The 22735-nt window shown below is 46.6% G+C and overlaps 1 protein-coding gene across 3 annotated transcripts in view; it reads left to right on the forward strand.

The window, feature by feature from the left end:
- ITPR2 (inositol 1,4,5-trisphosphate receptor type 2) overlaps window positions 1–12604 on the forward strand; it is a 267849-nt gene extending 255245 nt beyond the window's left edge. For all 3 annotated transcript variants that reach the window (XM_039379969.1, XM_027711719.2, XM_027711720.2), the window contains 2 exons: window positions 7850–8011; window positions 9243–12604. In XM_039379969.1, the coding sequence (XP_039235903.1) occupies window positions 7850–8011; window positions 9243–9329 (249 nt within the window). In that variant the 3' untranslated portion in view covers window positions 9330–12604. The remainder of the gene's footprint in view (window positions 1–7849; window positions 8012–9242) is intronic.
- Window positions 12605–22735: the final 10131 nt, after the last annotated feature.

Raw genomic sequence — 22735 nt, forward strand, 5'->3', positions numbered from 1 at the left:
AGTGTTTTTCCTAAAGTATGTCTCGTAACCACTAACAACATAAAAACACAGGAATGTGGAAAAATAAACTCATGTTTTGCACAAATCTATAATTATATCTATTTTAAGGGCACAAATATTAAGGACCACATCCTAGCTTTAGATGGTGGTGTTGGGATACTTGAAGATTTGCAGAGGAGAATATCAATTCTTGGGGTTATGATAGAGATAAGGTGGCAGAGAGCAACTGAAACAGCAGAAGAAAGTAGCATCTGAGAAATGAACATGTCTTGCCCGCAACAGGGGTGTGAGAGCACATTCCAACTTATGGCCTTGACTTGGAAAAATTGTTTTCATGATTGCTTCCATCTTTTGGAAATGCCAAGTTCCTTTGGTGTATTTGGTAAGAGAAATATTGGGATGCTTGTTCTTTACAGAACTTCAAGCTGAGTGTTGAAACTGCCCTGTAGAGCATCAGTGAAAAATCTTTGCAATTTGGGGTTAATTATGGTTCCTCACCATAATTTTTGCAGGGTTGTCATAAGTGGGAATGCTGATTCAGAAACACTGAGACATTTATAACTGACTGGCCTGGATATCAGTCTCACAATTACCCAGAATTATGGTGATAGGTTCTGTTGCAGCCCTCAAAAAGTCAACTAAGTTAAAATGAAAGTAAATGCATCAATGACACTGCTAAAGCAAACGGTTGGTCAGCATTGTGGTTTCAACCTTTTTTTCAGGGGGAAACAGGTTTCTCTATTTTTCTGTGAGCTATGGGAGCTGTAATGTATCAATCCAGTACAGACCCAGCCAGACCTATTAGGTTTTTTGTTGCATACAGATTTATCTGTAATTGCCAAGGGCTTATTTTTATTTTCTTTGAATTACTGTCGTGGATGCATATAGATGCATAACAATTCCTAATTTCCCTCCCTATATTCTTGTACAGCACAGATTGCTTATCAAATACAGTCTTAACATTAAAGTGTCAAACAGGATTTGCAGAAAGCTATTTGGGTTTGTAGTTTAGGATGAACGTTTATCAAATTGTGGATTAGCTGAATCATGCACTGAACCAAATTATTATTGTCTGTGATTAAATCACAAAGTGGTTATTGCCCTGTGTCATCTAAAGCACACGATAGCTTAAATCTTTTAAATCCCTTTTTTAAGGTGACTGTAGGAGCTACATAACTCCAGACTTTTAGGACCAGACTCTGTCCCTGGGCAGAAAAATAATAGCTTTTGAAAGGTCGCTTGGACTGATCCCTCTCTGCTTATATGGGCAGCATATCTGGGAAGGGAATGGATGGACTTATTTACATTTCAGACATACAGAATAATTCTCAGTAAATAGATCTCTTTGTACCCAGCACTCAAGTATTTATTCAAGGTGCTGGCTCAGAAAAAGGGAGTGAACAGTCTGTTCATTCCCATGCCTGAAAGGGCACACGGGCTGCCTGCTTGGAGAGCAGCAATGCCAGGGGTCTGTTTTGCCTTCATGCCGAGGGCACAGTGGGGTGGCAGAGGGTGAAACTGTGCCCAACTTCCCGGCAGAGCCGCTCCTCAGCTGCGGAGGCCACAGGGTGGCCAATGCTGTTTCTCCTCAGCACTGGAGCAGCAGGGTTTTACCACCCAATGGGCACTTGAGGAGCTACGATCTCTCTAAAGAGGCTACAGTCTTCCTAAAGCTCGAGGAGGCTTTTTTTGGGCTGCTATGGTGGTTGCTGTTCGTAGCATGCCCATGAGTGTGTGTTGCAGGGTGGAACTCCGGGAATAGCCCAGGGCAGCACACTGGGGTGCTGGTAGCAAACCTTCGTGGTGATTGATGTCCATGCCCCCCTTCTGCACCCTTCAGTGACCACAGAATCATACAATATGCTGAGTTGGAAGTCACCCATCAAGATCGAGTTCAACTCTTGGCCCTATGCAGGACACCCCAAGAACCCACCATGTTCCTGAGAGCATTATCCAAATGAAATGTTTCTTGAACTCAGACAGTCTCGGTGCTGTGACTGCTTCCCTGGGGAGTCTGTTCCAGTGCCCGACTACCCCCTGGGTGAAAAACCTTTTCCTCATATCCAACCTAAACCTCCCCTGACTCATGGTGATTGATATCTGTGCTCCTCTTCTGCACCCTTCAGTGACCATCCAGCTGAGGAGGAGAGAGGGCTTTGAGCATACCCATTTTCTTAGCCTTGCTCTTAGGCAACAAAGCCCTCTGCTGACTGTCTTGCTCGCCTCGCTGAGTCACCAAGGAGTGAACAATCCATGTGAGACAAGAAACGGTGGGCTGGAGGACAGAGTGGCCTGTCTCCTGCCCTGATGCGTGCAGCTGGGGAGGTCACAACCCAGAAGGAGTCACGAGCAGTCATTGCTGCTTTTCTTAGTGAATAGATAGGAGGGAAGTCCTGAAACGGCTTGTTTTCATGTTGCAACAAGGGGTCACGGGGTGGAAAGCACTGAGAGTCACTGCAGTGGAGGCTGCTGGAGAAGTGAAAGCCTGGCACAGCTGATGGTGCCGTGGCACTCGGAGCCCGTGGCCGTGACACCATCTCAAAGTATGCATTAGGCTGCCTTTGCTCCTCGACTTCATCCCCCTTGTCCTACTCTTTGACCTATTTTCTCTTGCTGTTATCTATAATCTATTTTTTAAAGGCTCAGCCCAGTCTTTCCTGCTGGTTGCAGCTGATCCATCTCGCTGCTAGCCTGTGAAACCAGCACCTCCTAAAGAAACATCCCTCTGCCAATTACTCCGGAGGCATGGATTCAGCTCAGCGTGGGAGCTCGATTGAAGCCAGTTGGCTGTGCCAACAGGACAGGGATGGCTCAAGAGAGACTTCATACAAAGTATAGAAACTCTAAATTAATTTCTTCAGTCTTTTCTCCATCCATGCTCAACCAGGGCTAGCAAAGTCAGAAAAAATGGCAATGTTTTCCTGAAGGGAGGAATTAGCCCGCCGCTCTGCCATGCCCCTGGAAAAGCCCACAGAAGGGAAGCAGAGTTGCACAGAAAACTGCAGGAGGCAGATGCAGACTTTTGCTCTGAGCAGAAGGGTTTGAGGTTTCTCGGAAAACACAAGTAGCAAATCCCCTAAGCCCTGTGATTTCTCAGGCATGTGCCCTCGCCGTCGGCACCTCGCGGCTACGTGTACCCAGAGCACCTTGCAGAGAGGTTTCACCCCGGGTGAGCTGAGATTCCCACTGGAGTGCTGCCAGCCGAGGGGGGAGGATGGAGCACGCTGGATCACCACATGAAATGTCTGCCCTGCTCGTGTGCAGTCTCTTTGGCCCGCAGCCTTTTGGCAAGCCCCACCTGCCCTTTTTTCCTTTTTTTTTTCTTTTTTTCCCTTCTCCCAGCTGAACTGGCGGGGAGAGAGGAGGCTGCAGCTCCTTTCTGTCCCTGCAGGCTTCCTGTCTGGCTGGACACAGATGTATATTTAAATATGGATTCTGCAAGGCACAAGTCATGCTTGCGGGAAGAGCGTGGAGCAGGAAGATGCTGCAATCCATAGGTGGGCTGCTGTGGTTGGGCTGCTGTCCTGTGCAAGGATGAAATAACAGTAACAACTAACAACATAACTGTGTTCAACCTCGGTTGTTTAGAAAGAAGATTTTGGTACATTTTAACAATTAATTATTTGTCCAGGAGGCAGCTACTGCATTTTAAAGCGTCCCATCCACATACCTCGCCCTCTGCGAGCTCATTAATGCTCGAGTTGTGTCACCTCACACTAACCTGGTGGCTGTTGATTGAGTCCCGTGACAGCTGTTTGCAGAGGTTTGCCTTGCTCCCTGCCAGCAGCCTGCCTTTCTCCTCCAAATTGCCTCTCGGTTCCAGACGGGCTTCAGAATGTCTGAGCGAATGCTATCCTGGGCAAAACGGTTGGGTTTCTAGGAGTAATGGCTAAGGCGTGACGGATAACATCCTGCAAAACCCCAGGAGTGCACATGCAGTGTGGAGGAGGCTGGGGTTTTACAGCTTTAAGGTGTCAGTTGGTCAAGGTGAACCCTGGACCGAGCCCATAAACATTTAAGTCCTAGAACAAATGTTTGGGGTTGTACAAACATGTTAATGACCTCCAGTTAATTGGCAAGCAATTACCTTGAGGTAAAAATAGCTTCCCCATTGCTGAGCAGTCACAGAGTGCATGTTCCCCCCATGAACATTTGCAGATCACTAAAATTTTCGGCTGAGGAGCCTTGTCCAATTTGCCTTCTGGATCCTGGCAGGTTTGTGATCAAAAGTTTTTTCGTCCACAGCAGCAATTGCTGTTTGTTTGTTGCACAGACTCAGCAAACAGGGCTGTGTGCCAGAGCTAATTTTCATGTTGCCCTTTAATAAAGTTCTGCAGTTCATAATGCAGTGAAAAAATAAGATAATATTGACTGGCAAAAGCATGTGGTTCAGCAAGGGAATGTACCTGCTGTGTGCACTATAATGGAACTATTGGTGAAAAGTAGATAAGTATTTTTAACTTGAAGACAGGTTGGCAGGCTAGAATGTGTCTCCTACGGAATTTTGCATCTTTCTGATATTTTGCATGACAAAGACACACAGCTGGACTGATTTCATTAGATGTGTATTACAGCTGAGAACCAAAAAGCAAAGTCCTGCCTGCTCCCAACACAGCACTTGGGACTACCAAGTGAGACCAGCAGGCAGGTGTTTGACCTGTTGCCTCTCTGCTGTAATGAAAACCTGTAGAAGTCAGTAACATCTTTTCATGAGGTCTCTGGTCCATGGAAACCCATCAGCTTCTGTCAGAACTTGGATCAAGTCCTTGCTTGATCCTCCACGATACTTCGGAAAAAAAAGGCCCGGATCTTCTTGATCTGTAACTAAACCACACCTGGGTTTCTTTCCTGGAAGAGATTATCACAGCATTTCTAGGAAGGCAAAACTGGGCACATGTGAATGAGTGCAGTCTGCCATGGAGCTCCTGTGACTCTGGGGCTCATGGTGGCCGAGATGAGCTGGCACGTGGTGCAGGGTGGTTCCAGATGGAGCCACATCTGATCTGTGTGCACCATGGCAACCTGTGGCAGGGGGTGAGATGCTGTGCACTCTCAACCTGCCCCTGGTCATCCCTCTTTCCAGGAAGTGTGATGTGCTGAGGAGGAAGGAAGCAGGTGATGCTGGATGCCTCAAGAGAGGCAAGGCCACTGAGCCAGGATGTCTTGCATCTGCACAGATTTGTGTGATGTTCCTCTGGATGCTGCAGTGTTGCGGAGGGTCAGTCCACAAAAATCTTTCCAAAGCAGCTGTCGGTCCCTGCCTTGTGTCCTGAAGGAGTGGCAGATGGAAAACAAAACCGGCAAAGTGCATTTCACAATCCTGGCAGCAGTTCTCGGCAAACAGAGGAACCGCAATGATGGAGTCTCAGATTGCTCTCCTTGTACAGCCTAGCTTTGAAACTTTGGTGTTGTTTTGAGTCCTGAAGGGGCTCCTGGTCCCTCAGCTGGCTCCTGTGGCCTTCCATTTGGTATCTTCAGGTGGTTCAAGCAAGAGGAGCTGTAATGGGTGCAGATACCAGAGCTTTCCAGGAAACATTCAGATACAAGTACAGCTCTGTTCTCTGTAGCTGCCTTGAATTAACGTTCTGTGCCCGTAGTGGCAGACAAATTTGCTGGCAAACATTTTGAAAAAAAAAAGAAGAAAAAAAAAGGCATTGATCCAGAAAGTCACTGTGCACAAACTAAGCTTAGTATAAATGAGTACACCTGTGCTTGATGCTGGGCACGTGATGAATGCTCTGCTAGATCCCAGCCAAAATAAATTTAAAATAAATATGGGAGCGTACTGGTGGAAAATGAATGCTGGTCTTGTAAGCGGGAACGCATGCAGCAGAAATAGGAGCCTCCTGCTCCGCGTGTCAGCCAGGGATATCCAGCAGGGAAGGTCACGTGCGCTCCTTTCGAGCTCACCAGCAGAGCTGGTGAAAACAGGTTTTGATTTGAATGAGTTATGACCCATTGAAAATGGCATCATGCGTAACCACAGTAAATTGTCATAATGAGATCACGAGGCTGGAGAAGTGAGCGGCGAGGAAGGAGCCCTCATTCCACCAGTGCACACGGCTGACAGCCCTGGGCTGCAAGCCGCGGCCGGGGGGCACAGTCCTACTCCCTCCTTGGTTTGGTGACAGCACCAGAGGTTGCACAGCCAGGCAAAAACTCATTAGAAGTTTTGAGTTAAAAAGGAGGAAAAAAAGCTAAATTTCGTATGGCTTTGCATTTGGTCTTTTCCAGGCTGACCGAGGGGACTGGGATCATGCAAATAGTGGAGAAACATGAATACAATAAGTGCTTCCATGTTTACTGAGGCTTAGCTTGGTTGTTTCTAAATCATGTTGCAGTAGGAGGGGAGGCTTTGGTGATCAGGGCAGAGCACTACAGAGTTGAAAGGAAATTTTTCTGGAAGCACAATAAAGCTGTGTTCACTTGGTATACCCCTGGGCTTGCAGCTCTGTCAGGCCAGGCCTGCCTGGACCCTGCTCATGTGCAACTGCCCTGGGCTGCCCAGCTGTGAATGTTGCAGGATCATTGCTGGCTTTTCTATTTTCATAGAAAAAAAACAGAGGCAAAATCTAAGATTACAGCAAGTTTGATGCACTTAAAACTTTACCAAATACTTGGACAACATAAGTAGCACAGCTCTTGCCTTCCAGGAGTTTTGTGGGTGGACTTTGGGAAAGAACTCCTTTTCATTCCTCCCAGTAGAGCGTTGTTTGTGTGGGGCCATTAGCAGCTCAGGGGACTGGAAGAAACACACTTCCAACTCATTCTGTTTCTCATCTCAAGCTATCAAGTGCACGTGTCCGTAGAGGCCCTTTGCAAAACATGGTGCATATGACCTAACCACATCCTCCCGCTGCCCCCAAGGTGGAGCGCAGAGGTGCGTTGGTGCAGGACCTGTTTCCCTTGTCTCGTGCCTCCAAGCAAAGAGAGTTGCTGGCCATGTGGTTGCCACTTCTCCTAGTCTTGCACCCTTCTGTCTCCTCCTTCTATCAAGCTTTGCACACAGATATCCATGCCCCTAAGCTATGGAGGCAGTTCAGGCTCATGCAGATGCACAGCACCTTCCTGACTCATATCATCTACTCACAGGGTTTTTAGCATGACTGAATTCGTAGCCTGAGTCCATGGATTGAGAAACACCCCAGTTCAGTGCTGTTCCATAGAGTGCTTGGTCCTTAGCAAGTTAACCCTTGGCTGTGGGGTTGTGCTTGCATTTACCTGAGATACACAGTCTGAATAGCATGTGGAAGCCTAAGCCATTCCCAGGACCCCAAATCTTCCATTGTGGGCGGCTGAATCCAGGTTCCTCTGCTCTTGCATCAGGCATGAGCCTCGAGGCCGGTCTGGAGAGGACTCATTTTGTTTTCCTGGTGTTGGCTCGCTGACATTGCTGCAAGGACAGCCGAAACAGATGGAGACCAGCCAAGCTGAAGAGACAGTGGGGAAATGTGTCCCTGCATACACTTAAGAGCAAAGCACAGGGAGCACTCAGGCTTTCCTGGTGCTGGTGTACCAGAGAAGTCTCCCTAGAGCTGATCCAGCAGGCATTTCTGCATGCCAGAGCCATGGATGAATGTGCCAACACTGCCCACGCTGCCACACAGGTGCAGCTGTGGGCAACCAAGATTTTCCAGTTGGTACCTGCTTTGTAGCTAAGGAGAACCCCTGCTTTGTACCTAAGGAGAACCAAGAATGAAAATGCTTGTGTGAAATACTTTCTGAATTTACTGCTTAAGGTCATTTGTTTTGTGTCATCTACTGAGTAGAAGTCCTGAGTTTTCATTCTCTAGTTTCAGCACTGCATAAACCCCTACTAACACGGCTCATTTTTCTAATACCCATGTAGGAGAAGAATTTGGACTGGTTCCCTCGGATGAGAGCCATGTCCCTGGTTAGCAATGAAGGCGACAGTGAGCAGAACGAAATCAGGAACCTGCAAGAGAGGCTGGAGTCAACCATGAGCCTTGTGAAACAACTTTCCAGTCAGCTTGCTGAGCTCAAGGAACAGGTAGGTGCCCTGCCATGGGTAGCAATGTGGGCATGTGTGGGTGAACGCGCTCCCTTTCATCTGGTCACAGTCAGGACACAAAGAGACTTTTGTCTTAGAAAGGTTTTTTTCTGTCCCTCCAGTGAGCTTTCTGAGTAGGTACACTGATACAGGTCTGGAATGAAATTGTACTCTATTAGCAACAACAGAGAACAGGTAAGGAGAAAAGCCAAGGGGGAATTAGTTATGAAATCCTGCTGGTGGGTATGCAAGGACAGAGGGAAAACTGCCAGAGCAATGAAGGGCTGCGCATGTGGAGGTGCTGCACAACCCGGCACTGAGATCGGCGCAGTGTCAGGAATAGCTGCATACTGATGGGAGCCAGGAGAAAAGCCCTCTGTGTCCCACACTTGGATTTTTTCCCCCACTAAGAGTATCAACAGTGCTGTTGTGAAAACAATTTGCCCAGCCTGTTGCTTTGCTTGTGTCACCCTTGTCTTGGTGCCCCTCCTCGGGCTCCCCATTCTCTCCCGTATGGAGCACAAGCTGCTGGCCCCCCTTAAAGCCCAGTTCCTGCCTAAACCCCCTGCCATGTTTGCTCTCCCTTCAGGATCAAAAGGCTATCTCCCCTTTTTGCTACAGATGCTGTTCACCTCTGGTTTGCTCATTACAGTTTCAGAAAAGCATCTTTGTGTTTTCTTTATGGGAAGTACTTCAGTGACATCAACAGAATTATCTAATTATCCCCCTTCAAATCCCTCCTTAAAACTTTTTCTCTGTGAAAAAGTCGACAAAGGTTTAGGCTGGATGTGCTGAGACCATTGCTTATTGTGCTTACCCACACTATCCTGGTGGGATTTTTTCATCCCCCTCTGGCTGAATCTGTTCTCTCCTGGCTTAAATTTAAATTCTGTGTGGCTGGGACCATCTTTTAATTCCGTGATTGTACAGCACCAAGTGCAAATGCTGACCCTCTGCAGGGCTACACAGCACAATAGCAGTGCAAATAATACACTGCAAGACCTGCGGGGGGATAAGAATAATGTACAAATGAGAATAAAATGTCCATACTTTGCAGGAAACAGATCTCCCACTTCAAAGACATCTCCTACTTGTAATTTTCAATGCTGAAGAAAAGAATTCCACTCTCTGTTGTTTTTGCTTATATGTATCTTGCTCTGTGACTGCTAAATAATAGTAAAAAGAAAAAAAAGAAAATCTCAACTCGTCTCTCTCTGCCTTTCCACCTTAGATGACAGAACAAAGGAAGAATAAGCAGAGGCTGGGCTTTCTTGGATCAAACACACCCCATGTGAATCATCACATGCCACCACCCTGATACCACGGGGAGAAGCCGTGACTAGCCTTTCATCAGTATTCCCGCTTTATTATAGAATAAAAAAACTGAGATTGAGAGGAGTGAACAGTGCCTATTGTTGCAAAGTTAAAAACAACCAAGTGCCAAGATGTTAAGTGGTTTAGCTCTGGGAACAATTTGTAGCTGTTTTTCATGGTTGAAAGGGACCACAACCTAGAATGTGAGAGATACAAGGGAGCTCGTTTGTATTCTTCGACTCGACGGCTTCGGTGGTGGCTGCGACGGAGGTTGGGCAGCGTTTGGCTGCATCCTGGGAGCTGATTTCTCCCTAAAGCACTGGGATAACGGAGCTGAGCAGAAGAAGGAGAGATGTTTATTAACACAAATACGACAGCCTGGATCAGATTCAATAGGTCGTCTCTGGCTTATTTGCCAAATAGCATCATTAGTCATATTTGCTTGGCATTTACTATTTTTTAATTACCATAAATATGTCTGTCGGGTGAGCAATAATGTTGCTTCAAGTAACTTCTACTTGGAGGGAAAGGAGAGAAGCCTCAAAAGACTGGAGGAAAAAAAAAAGAAAAAACAGAAAAAGAGTTGCAAAGAGAAACATTAACGCTTTTGAATTTTAGCTGTCACCATGCAATTTCTTATTTATAACATGGAGCACAATAGATCTACAGCTGTGGGAATGTTATGCACATAACACTGACAACATAACTGGAAGTGATTTCTTTCTCCTGGCTTCACATGTTTTTGATTAATGTGGCCATGAGATTTCACATACGGAGGAGTTAAACTGTGTTTTAAATTCAAGTTCCAATGGAGGATTCAGGACAAAAAAAAAAAAAAAAATTATACTTGTAGTTTGAAGTGTGTATGGGATTTTATTTTTTTAAAAAAAGCTTAGAAATATCTTTCTGTATGGAGCTGTAATGGTGTCATTACCTTCCATAAACTCATCTTCAGTGAGAGTTGACTTGAGTAAATAAGCACCGTATTCTGCCAGCTTTTCTTCTGAGCTAAAGATCATGGGCTTATGCTTTTGCCTGCCCTCCTTGCTTTTAAGGGCTGGCAGGCCTGGCCTGGCTGGTGGGGGACAAGGGGGCAATATCAGAGGAGCTCCTTCCAGCTCTGGGCTCTATGAAAGGCAGCAGCCAAGTCACTTGTGCAGGTTTTTGCTGTATCTTGTATTTCTTGGGATGGCTTAAAAGAAAAGTTACAGGGTTTCCACAGAGCCTCAGAGGGCTCTTGTGTCCTTTAGGAGAAGACTTTTTGTGGCACAAATGGGAATTGTGTTCTCAGTTCACTTTCATTTTCAGTGGGTTTTGGTTACATTTGTCTTGGTGCATTTGAAAATGCACCTCTGTTACATGGAGTTGCTATTTAAACCAAAATCTTTTTGCAGTGATTTTTCCTCTATAACCTTTTCATTTTGTTATAAATGCCATTTTGATCAAAGGTGAAAATATTGGCTCCAATATTCCCAGTTTCTCCTTGTAGAAATGCTGTTTTCTTATTTAAGGCACAATTCAAACCAGCAGACGTAGAGTAAAGGGAAGGAAGGGGCATTTCACTCTTTTTATCCAAATTCAAGCCTGTTCTTGAAGCTTTTTTTCTTTTTTTTTTCTTTTTTTTTTTTTTTGTGGCAATGATATGACTGAGATAAAAATAATATACTTTAGGGTCTGATTCTTCTACCATTGAAACATTTCCCGTTGTTTTCAATTGTGTCCTTCAAAAATACCAGAAATGGCACAAGGCCAGTGAAAGTGAGTGTTGGTAGACTGAATTTTCTTCCACTCCTCTGCTGGTGGGCTCACAGCCTGGCTGCTGCCAGACATCAGCTGCTCCCCAGGCCAGAGGGAGTGTGTGGAGACAGCAGGAGCTGGGTGGCACTGGTCGGTGCCATGTCTTTGCCTCCGAGGCATGAGTAGATGCGGCTGTGGCGTGGTGAGCTGGTGGTAGGGAAGCTGCTAGGTCAAAGCAGAGAACAGAAAAGCAGCTGTCTTCAATATTTTAGGGAAAAATCTTGGAGTGTGCCTTTCCTTCACTCTTGCTGTGTATGAGGTCTTGATGCTACTGCTCCAGCATCGCTTTGGTGGGAAAAACCATGAACCTCGCTGGCCAGTGAGGATGGGGTTTCATGTGGTGTTTAGCACCCAGGGGCTTGCAGTGAATTAATTTTGGGAGTTTGCATCAGCCACAACTGTAACCAGCCAGTGGTGTAACATACAACCCTACCTGCCTCTGACTAGACCTGCTGTACGTCACAAAGCCAAAGGAGTTGCCCACAAACGTAAAGTCAGCACTAAGTTGCTGAAGACTCAGACCCTGCAGCTGTATCAGTTCAAATTAATTTATGCAGTTCACCAGATCTAGTCACAGCTTCTGTTGCAACAGCAATTTCCTCTTCCTCACACGTGTGGTTATTAGAGGCATATAAAGCACAGTTCAATTATAAGATAAATTAAACTATCATTATTTATTGAAGGGGGTGGGTGGTTGGCTAATACTGGAATTGGTTGGCACTTTTCTTGTTTACACTCAGAAAAAGCAGCTGTGCCACTGCACACCAAGGGAGGTTTCTGCTGCTGGAGCTGGGAAAACTTGAGGCTCGATGGATTTGTGCCCTGAGCTCAGGCCTGCAGTTGGGTGCTGCTGGTGCTCTCTCTGTCCTGCACCCCAAAGGATGTCTCCTAAGGCTCCAGAGCACAAGTACTGCTCCTCAGAAGGGAGAGCTGCAGCATCAAAAAGAAAGAGCTGACAGATGTTGGCTTGCCTTTGCCACGGTGCCTTCCCAGTGTCGACAGCTTTCCAAGAGAGACCTCTGTAATCAGTGACAGTAGGTGATGCTACTTGCACAGATTGTATATATATTTCACTGAGAGTTTTGGCATTTTTGCTGTTTCTGTCAAAACTTAGGCCCTGCGATCTGTACACTCACATGGGGTAACTTAAACAGGAGGCTGCTTGTGTGGGTAATAGTTGCAGGGCCAGATCCAAGATTTAAAGATTGTGAAATATCCCATCAATGAGTTTATAACAAAAAACCATTGTTTTATACATATATGTATATCTTTGTTTAATGCAGCTGGGGTATCCTCTTCTTAGGCAGGCATCATTTACCTTACCTATTTATATGAAATGATTGCAAAAGTTAAAACATCTAAGAGCTTTTAATGCCTTAGAGGGATTTATAATTATAAGCTCCTTGGCAATTAAAATCTACTTAAGTAAATATGTCCGTGGCTGCTGAATGTAAGTTTTAATAAAGTGTGTCATTTTATATATGTCTGTCTCACTTATTTTTGGTGCTGAAGTGGGGGAAATGTGTGTTCTGAATTGTAGACTGCTGGGAAACCCAGGCTGGTGGTCTTGGATGGGGCACCAGGTGTGCATCTGTTTCTTGAGATGGCATCAATGCAGTCCGGAGTGGATGGAGGCTGAACCCAGCAGTGAAAGCAAGGATTTATTTTTTTTCAGGCATAAATTTTTCTGTTCATGATGGGTTGGATTGCCATTTTTTGCCTTTTTTTTTTCTTTTTTTTTCATGTTTTCAGAGTAACTCTGTCAAGTAGCACATTTAGAGAGAGACCCCGAGGGCTTTCCCCTCTCTTCTGGGTGAAAGGATTGAGGAAGGAAGGCAAACAGCCTAAAATCGCTCAACTCAGGCTGAGGAAATATGTGGTCTTGTGAAAAAAAAGAAGTGCCCTACAAACCTGTGGCAGGTAAAGTACAACATACAAGTCCTTTTTTGCCTTTTTTCCCAGCTATGTTTATCACAAAAAGTCAGTATTTATGAAGATGAGAATGAGGACTCTTCTTAGGGAGAAAAAAACCTACTAATTAATTAATAAGAAAAATCCTATTAAATAGAGCATGCTGTTTCTCCTGTGCACTTGTTATACCAAATTGCTGTAGCCTTGAGTAGAATTAGCTTTCTTTTCTATTCTCTGGTATGAGTTTAAGGTTAAATGGAAAGGAGCTGCTTGCTACTAGGTTTATTAGATGGTCCTGCAAAAAGGATATCCTAAGAGAATCTTGGGTTTCATGCAGCTTTCAACCCAAGATCATAGTCATATTTAAAAACAAAAAGCCCCCAAACCAGCATTAAGCTCCTAAGCCCAAATGGGAGCAGTTTTACATGCAGGCCTGAGAACCTAATGCCAGGGCTCTTCTTTTTTTTTTTTTTTTTTTAAATTTTTTTCCCCAAAGGTACATTTTAATTCAAGAGGCATTTCAGGGAGGAAAAATCTCCCTCGGCACTGTCTGCGCAGACATCGGCAGGCTCATGGTGTGGCCTGCAAGTGAATTCAGCTCCTCCATTTCCACTGCTATGACAAAAGCATCTGTAGACAAGGATGTTTCCTTTGGAAAGGGCGTGCTTGTTTTTTGGGGAGAGCTGCCAGGTTTATTTTTAAGGGGAGAAAACTGAGATTTAGGGCTGCTAACCTCGCTGCTGTCCTGGGATGCCTGTAGGAGCGACCAGCAGTGTGACTCCTGTTTGCAGGTGCCCATTCTGAATGTCCTATATTTGCACAAAATCACTCAAAAAATGACTCAAAAGAAACTTGGAGCTGCAGGAATTTTAAATGTGCAGTAGTGTATTGCTATCATCAGCTCACGCTTGCCCGCTCTATTTATGTGCTGCACTTTTTTAGTTTGAAAAGCAGAAAGCTGCAAGGCACAAGACAAGTAGCCTTTATAACTTCACTATTTCAATGTGTTTCTCTTGCTGCAAGCAGCCAACAGTTACCCTTTTTTTTTCTACAGTAGGTTTCTTACTCCTTGACACCCATCTCCATGTCTCCACCTTTGTCTGCTGCCACTCAGGCAAGGTGAGACCTGGGCATGTCCAGAACCACCTGAGAAACCAAATCAATAAGCTAATTGTGTAGGAGCATGGTCAAACTAGCAGTTTCTCATCCCTATGACTTAATAACTCTGTTTGAATGTTGTAGATCATTGACATGTGATATCTGACTTGCTTACAAGCAGATGACGCCGCCCTTGTTGCCCACACAGAAGCAGCTCTGCAGCGTTTAACATCCTGCTTTGCAGATGCTGCTGAGCTCTTTGGACTGGAAGTCAGCTTAAAGAAGACAGAGGTCCTCCATCAACCTGCACCTCAGGAAGTTCCCCATCATCCCCACATCACCATTGGCCAATCGGAGCTCAAATCAGTCCAACAGTTTAATTACCTCGGTAGCCTCATCTCCTCAGATGGTAAGATCGACAGAGAGATAGACAACAGATTAGCAAAGGCATATAGTGCTTTTGGAAAACTCCACAAAAGAGTGTGGTGTAACAAACACTTGAAGAAAAGCACCAAGATCAGTGTTTACAAAGCCATAGTGTTGTCGACTCTCTTATACGGCTCCGAATCATGGGTCATCTACCGCCACCACCTGCGTCTCCCAGAACGCTTCCATCAACGCTGCCTCCGCACAATCCTAAACATCCACTGGTCAGACTATGTGACCAATACATCTGTTCTAGAGCAAGCAGCTATCACAAGTATAGAAGCCATGTTGATGAGAACACAGCTGTGCTGGGCAGGGCACGTCTCCAGGATGAAGGACCACCGCCTCCCTAAGATCTTGCTTTACGGTGAACTTGCCACCGGCTGCCGCATGAGAGGAGCCCCGAAGAAAAGATACAAGGACTCCCTGAAACAACATCTCAGCCTTGGCCATATTGATCATCATAACTGGTCTACTCTGGCCTCAAATCGGGAGGCCTGGAGACACACCATCTATAACGCAGCTGTCTCCTTCGAGAACACACGCAGGATCACCCTCGAGGAAAAAAGGCAACGCAGAAAGAACCGTGTATTGCAGAATACACCATCTAAGGAGTCTTTCTGCTGTGCCTTTTGCAATCGGATATGTCTGTCACGTATTGGCCTCATAAGCCACCAGCGTGCTTGTAGCAAATGTGGATAGAGCCTTCCCAAATCTTCATTCGCGAAGCCCAGCCATGATGATGATGACAAGCAGTAGGTTTTTCAAACAGCCCTTATTGTGGTAAATTACTGCGCGATCTTCACCCCCTTGGCTGGAGTTTGAAGCCATCTATAGCCTGTTAAACTAACTGCGAGGATGGCAAGGCTGATAGGAAGTGATGAATGTCTTCTTTTCCAAATTTAACTGAATCTGCTGGAATAGAACTGTGCCCTGGTGGTGGGAGCCAGCTGACATCCTTTGGCTGAGCCCCAGCCCTTCAGTGGCTTATGGTGGACAAGGGCACTGTTGCAGCCATCCTGTTGCCTTGAGAAGCAGGGAGCAGGCCTGCTGCCATGGCCAGCAGCAGGGAGCAGCCATGTGGCCTTTGCCAAGGCAATACATGCCCCTGTGCAAGGCTGTGGGGTCAACAGAGCCATTGCTTTGCATGGGGCCTGTCCCTGCAATTCTCTCTGGATGGCAAGAGCAGTGTGGGGATCCAGTTACAGCCCAAAGGCTCCAATTCCCTTTATAAAATACTCCCTTCTGGTCCCCAAAGTCTGCAATGTGCTCTAAAGGCTTTGTTCCCAGTAAAGCTGCCACAAAAACCAAGGACTCTGGCACATCATCATCATTTCTTGTAGTGGCCTTCAGCTGGGTTATGTTGACCTGAATTTCACAATCTTCTCCTAGGAGCACTTGCTCCCTTACCAAAGGTATAAGGGTATATTCCCTTGCTCTTTCTTTGCCAACATTATGGCATGAAACACCCGGGAACTGTTGTTCTGAACCTGGACACTGTTTGTAGAGACCCACAGTTGTGTTCAGCAGAGCACAGGGTAACTCTGAAAGGGGGTTTAAAAAAAATTCATTTTCAGTCTTGAGTTAGTGTTGGATGACAGAAGTTGGCTCAGAGTTTGTATTATTTTTTTTTCAAGTCAGCTTTTGCTGGCCCTGGGGTTGGTTCCGGCCCATTTGCGGCCCAACAGGGAGCTGTAGCAGCGGCTTTAACTGGCACGAGAGTTTCCACCCTGATTTGATAAAGCCAGCAGAATTCTCGGTGCCTCCAAAAAACCCTCCCAAACCCTTCATATTTCTGCTTTAGGAGCTGAGGGTGTTTTTGTCTTATGTGTGACCGTGTGTGGTTCGCACACACGCAACTCAATCCGAGGGTATTTGGGAACACTGGCTCGCAGGAATACGGGCGGGTTGGCTGCGGCCCTAAACAAGCAAAGCTGGTGTGAGCGCCGCCGTCCCATGTGAAATGCAGATTTTTTTCTGCCTGTGGCAGGACTTTGCTGCTGAAAAAGAGGAGTCAAGAGAGGAGAGTGTGGTCCCTGGAGCTGTCACGCTCTCCCCATGCAAGTGTAAATGTCTGTCCAGGTCCCTGGTTGCTCAGCTGGGATGTGGGAAGATGCTGGCGGGTTATCATGCACCTAGACACAGACTGTGTTACAGATAGAAGTTACTATGCACAGAAAGAAAGGGAAGGAAGGAGATTTCAAGGGAAAGTCACAAGGGTACAAGAAAATGTTGTCAGTGATGGTGATTTTACTGGTCAGATTTATTAAAAGTTTTAATTTGGGTTATTGTGGAGAGTTAGTGTTACCAGAAGTTGCCTGTCTGCATCTTTGTCCATCTTGGGTGTCTTTTCAGAAGAAAGGATTTAGCCAGAAGCTCCTGGTTCAATGAAAAGTCTGTTGCTCAGGGTCCTTGGTCTGTGAAATCTGGGGTTTTTTTGCAAGTTTGTCCACAGCACCTCGCTTGGGATGAGTGCTCTTTTACATGGTTAGCACAGATCTAAATAAATACAGAAATATAAACCGAGCTGGAAATTTACTGAGTACAAGCTGTCTTGCAAAATTGCCTGTATTTCCTGGCCCTGGATGGGGTGGAAATACCGCAAAACTAGCTTCTCTCACAGTAACGTGATACTTCTGCTTCCGGGCTCAGCTGAAAGTGGGAGGTGGAAGAGCATTCAAGAAAGGAAAAAGAAGAGCGAAAGCAAATCGTAGTCAAGCTCATTTTTAACATGGCGAAATCAAACTATTAATGAGAAAGATCAAAAAGGAGTGATGGAAAAGGTATCTAACCTGGCTTGGAAGTCTTCATGTGTGGCAGATATCCACAGCATCAATGCCTGTGGTGTGAGCAGCCACATCTTTAGGAGAAGGTGGCTGGGAATTTAGGACATCACACACCTCCTCTCCCCTGATTCAACCTTCAGCACAGCACTTCACCTTCCTCAGGGTGAAATAGGGACATCCATCCAACCTGCCTTTGTCACTGCTCACCCAACAGCCTTTAGCAACCCCTCAAAAAAGAGGAGGGAAGGTCTGTGTCCCCAGCACTGCCCATATCCTGGCTGTCCCCTCCTGCCTCTGCCAGCAAACGTCCTATTAACAGCATCTTCTCAGAACTGATAGAGACCACAAATGTGCTTTCAGTCAGGCCAGCAAATAACCTTCAGCTAAGTCTGCCCACGGCTCTTTTGGATCTGATGATCTCCATTTAGAAATAGTCTTGGTATTTTTAAATGTTGCCTGAAGCCATTTGGTCCCTTCTTCATTTTATGTTGTAGTTGTCATTTATAACTTATTATACAAGCCATTCAAAAGCCAGACAGACACTGGAGGGGAAGCGAGTGAGTCCTAAGCTGCAACACGCTGAAACCTCTGAAAGTCTTGCCCTGGTTTTCAAGGGACTTGGGGCTGGCACCTCCACCAAGGGAGCTCTGCGGGATCCTGGCTCTGGGACACACCCCAAGCATTCCACGTTTCCCCTGGAGCCAGGGAGTTGCTTTTGACCAGAGCCAGGCAAGCCCCTGACTGGGGCAGGGCAGCTCTCACAGCCCGGGCACAAGGAGGTCAACTGATTTGCTCAGGTCACCAGTGCGTGAGCAAATGACTCATCCCAGATTTTCCTGGCTCCTAAACCTTTGCTCAGACCACAAGGCTGCTTAGTGACTTAGCAGGGCTCTGAGGAAGAAAGCTATAAATTGCAAACACGCTATGGCTAAATGGCTGGTGAGGGTGTTTTCCACGTGCCACTTATGAATCTAGAAGAGCTAACTAGTGCCTGGGAGTTACTGACAGTGCAGGGAAAGCTAGTTGTTTGATGAAGCAATGGCTTCATTAAAAAACAATAAAAACTCACCATTTGCTTTGCCCCCTGCTCTGTGATAAAATCTTTCCACCTCCAGCCTTTGTGCCTGACTCTGTGCAGGGCCCTGTGCTATGTGACCCTGAAGGTAAGTCACCTCTTGTTAGAGCTAGGACTAGTTTGTACTGCTTCAGCTTAAACTACCCCAGGTCACAAAGCCATTGAAAAGCCTCAGCTGGGCTGGATGGCCTAAGGGGGGGATGTGCCATGGTGCCAAAGGGCACCCTGATGCACCTCAAGGCTGAGAGTGACATCTTACAGGAGGGCAGATGTCCCAAATCAGCCTCAAACACAACTGCACACCCTCACCAGCATGCCAGTGGTGAGAGAATGGGCATATATTAACCAGCTCAGTCCTATGGGATGGCTTAAACCCCAGCAAAAGTTCCTCATCATTTGGGAATCATGGCTGAACAGGCTAACCTGTGCTGGGAAATGTGCTGCTGCTCTTTGGTGACATCTCAGCTCGCTCTGGTGGCACCCTGATGCTGGCAACCATCTGAAACCCAGAAGTACTTCCTTGAGGGAAATGCCTCATGATTTCCTGTTGCTGATTGTGCTGGACTCAGAAAGCAGCTGTGGAACCAGTAAGTGCAGATGGGCGAGAGGGCTGCAAATCCCCCAGGCCAGGCTGCTCTGGCCTCTGAGCATCCTCACAGTATGGGGAGTTATTACCACATTACTCTATTTTAATAACAATCTATTATTTTTCAAACATATGAAACAAAACAGGGCACTGAACATCAAGCTGTCTGAATAAGGATATTTTTTTTTAGGAAATCCCTGGACATCAATGGGCAGACTGAGGGAGTCAGATGCCACACAGAGAAAACAAGAGAGGGGGGCCAGACCCAGGCCCCCTCTCAGCCCTGCAACAAGCAGCCCAGGACAGCTGGCACTAATTGGCACTTTCCTTGGCGGCGGATGAAGTGCGGAGGAGACAATGGGGCCTGGGCTGGTCTCTCGTGCCTGGAGGTGATCCCCAGCACTGAGACCAAAGCTAAGGGAGAGCACAGCAAGGAGAAGCCGCAGTCACTGCTCTGCTCAGAGAAGAAAAGACTTTTGGAGTGTAAGTCCACATCCATAGGATGTGTGCCCAGCAGCAGGAGACATCATGGCACAGCCATGCGGGAGAGGAAGCAGGGCACGGAGCATGTGGTGCTGCTGACCACTGAGCACCAGGGGTGGTGTGGCAGTGGCCTGGTAAAGCTTGTGGTCACGTTGACTGCTCATGGACAGCTGGTCAAACCCATGACTCCCACTGAAACCTTCAGCACAGTGTCCCATATTGGAAACTCACAGCAGGAGGGTAAAGGGCTTATGAAAAGCTGTTGCTTTCTGCAGTCGTGCAGAGCTGGAAAGAAATTCAAGTGTGAAGCTGGGACACCTGGAACACAAACAGGCTGCTAGAAAGAGCAAGAAACATCTTCGTAACAGAACATAACTTGGCAAGGAGAGAGATAAAAAAAAAATAACTTTTTTTAAGAAATAAAATTATCATGTAAATTCTGGATTACATTATAACGGGGTATTGTGTGTATGAGCAGTAATTCCATCAGTACAATTTTTTTTGGTGAAAAGTTGTATTCTTCATCTTAGACTTATCTCTTGGCAGCTCAGGGGCACCATTTCCTTTTGAACTTTGTGAACAAATTCAAATGGGGGGAAAAGACCCCATCCCCACTTTCCAGTAAGAAGTTCACCATGGTCAAAAGTGCCCTGAGCTTAATCTGCACTGAGAGTCCAAGCCACTTGCAGTCCCAGCAGCGTGACGTCTGAACCCCTGTGTTTAGGATTACCACCCAGGTTCTCCAAAACTAAGGATACTTTTTTAATTATATCACAACATACAAGCCAAGTAAATGTGATGATATTCTTCTTGTTTGTCCCTTGGATTTGGAACACACAGTTTAGGCTTTGGTCCCTTTCCTCTTCCTTCAGTACAAACAGGAGAAGCAGCTGAAGGACTTGGAAGCTGCAGGGATGGAGTTCTTGGGCAGTAACTAGAGCTGAGCCAAGGGAAAACAGCTGCAGGCTGGACACCAGCAGATGTGTCCAGTGCTGTCCCCTGGGAGCAGTGGGGAGGGGTGGTCCTTCACCTCAAGAGGTCCTCAGCCCTGCTGGTGCCAGGGATTTGTGTCCCTCCAGCACAGCCCAGAGTGGTTGTGCTCTTCTGCCACAGCTGGAGAGTGTCCTCCCTGGGGAAGAGGAGTTAGGGAGGGGAAAAAGGTGGCTAATGAGCTAAATAGCATGCAAATGCATGTTTGGCTGGAGTTTCCACACAAAGCTACAGCTGCCTGGCAGTGCCCAGAAAGGTAGAATCATAGAATAATTTGGGTTGAAAGGGGCCTTTAAAGGTCATCCAGCTCAACCCCCCTGCCATGGGCAGGGACATCTTCAACCAGACCAGGTTGCTCAGAGCCCCATCCAACCTGGCCTTGCATGTTTCCAAGGATGGGGCATCCACCACCTCTCTGGGGAGCCTCTCCCAGTGTTTTACCGCCCTCATTGTGAAATACTTCTTCCTTATACCTAATCTAAATTGATCCTCTTTTAGTTTGAAGCCATTACCCCGTGTCCTATCACAACAGGCCCTGCTAAAGAGTTTGTCCCCATCTTTTTTATAAGCCCTCTTTAAGTACTGAAAAGCAGCAGTGAGATTTCCCTGGATCCTTCTCTTCTCCAGGATGAACAATCACAGCTCTTTCAGCCTTTCCTCTCAGCAGAGCTGCTCCATCCCGCTTCATGGCCATCCTCTGGACCCGATCCAGCAGCTCCATGTCCTTGCTGTGCTGGGCCCTCAGAGCTGGAGGCAGCTCTGCAGGGGGGATCTCCCCAGAGCAGAGGGGCAGAATCCCCCTGCCCTGCTGCCCACGCTGCTTCGGGTGCAGCCCAGCACACATTGCTGGCTCATTCAGCCCCACAAGCTGATGTCCAGCCTGCACTGATTTTCTCAGGGCTAACACCCCCTTGCCTGCATCTTTGCAGGGAGGAGACAGGATTTTTTGGCAATTGCATGACTGGTGCTTGATGCGTGCCTCCAGGGGTGCAACCCAGGCCGAGCCCAGCCCAGCAGCAGGATCTGCACTAAGCTTTATAGCACAGCTGCAAAAAGCCCATGCTGAACTCTCCCTTCCACCTCTCTGTACCAGTCTTGGCATCCCTGGGGATTTTCCTATAATAATCCTGTCTATGCCATTGACTTACACAATAGTAATTGAGCTTCAAATTTAATTACAGTATAGGAACGAGCTGTCACTTGATTGAAGACATTTCCTTGACTATTTATTGAAATAAATAGCCTTACCTGACTTTGCAATTTAAAATGAAAGGACGAGACACTGGGAACTCTTTTATGCCTGTGTTTATATCCTTCCTGTCAGGTGCAGCTCTTCAATAAAACACCAAGCCTTGGTTTCCAAAATGCTCCCAGAGATTATTCTTTCCCTAAACCTCCACTGGTAGTAGCTCATGGAGAGTTTCCCATCCATTGTTTCAACCCCAAAGCCAAGAAAAATAGCAATGCTTCAGCCCCTGTAAAGACTCAAGTTCTTTAGGCAGGTTTGTATCATATGGGAATGCCAAGACGAGGGATACAGGTTAGGAAAACACTCATAATTGTTTTATCCCATGATTAAATGAAGCCAAGAGAAGTAGAAGAGTGTGTGCTCTTGGACATCACTTTTCCCAGGTGTGGTGACCCCTGTGGGCCTGAGGCAAACTGAGGCATTCCAGCCCTGTGTGTCCCAGAGCTCGGAGTGGGACCTGCATCCACAGGGGCACTGGGACTCCTGGAAGGCATCAGGGTTGGTGGGAACAAGGTGCCTCCACATCTCGGAGAGGATGGACCAGTGAGAGCAATGGGGCTCTGATGAAGCATTTCTGTGGAACATGATTTTTGTGTGGCCTCTCTCCTTTAGCGATAAGGCTCTCAAATTACCCTTCCACAGCTGTGGAATGTTCATGCTCGCTGGCTGAGGGAGAGATAACTAAACCCTCAGCACCACTTTGGTCTCAATACTCTTTTCTCACAACCAGTTTTATGTCCAAATGAAAGCGAGCGCTCTCCAAAAACAGACTAACAGTTGTTTTGCAATTTGCAGGCTCTCTCTGATCCCTCATTTCAAGGCCTTCCTAATTCCCACCCAGCTGAACCTGCTACCAGGTTGCTCTCTCCCACCGAGACCAGGGGACACTGGGCAGGAAGGATTTGCCATATCTGCAGGGTCATTCCCTGGGCAAGAAATGTCTCTAATTAAAGGATTGATGATGCAGGGGGTTTAACTGTTGCTTTTACAGGGATATTTGGGTCTTCCA

This window comes from Pipra filicauda, unplaced genomic scaffold, assembly GCF_003945595.2.
Source record: "Pipra filicauda isolate LSUMZ 115617 unplaced genomic scaffold, ASM394559v2 scaffold181_size1560634_pilon, whole genome shotgun sequence".
Taxonomy (NCBI): domain Eukaryota; kingdom Metazoa; phylum Chordata; class Aves; order Passeriformes; family Pipridae; genus Pipra; species Pipra filicauda.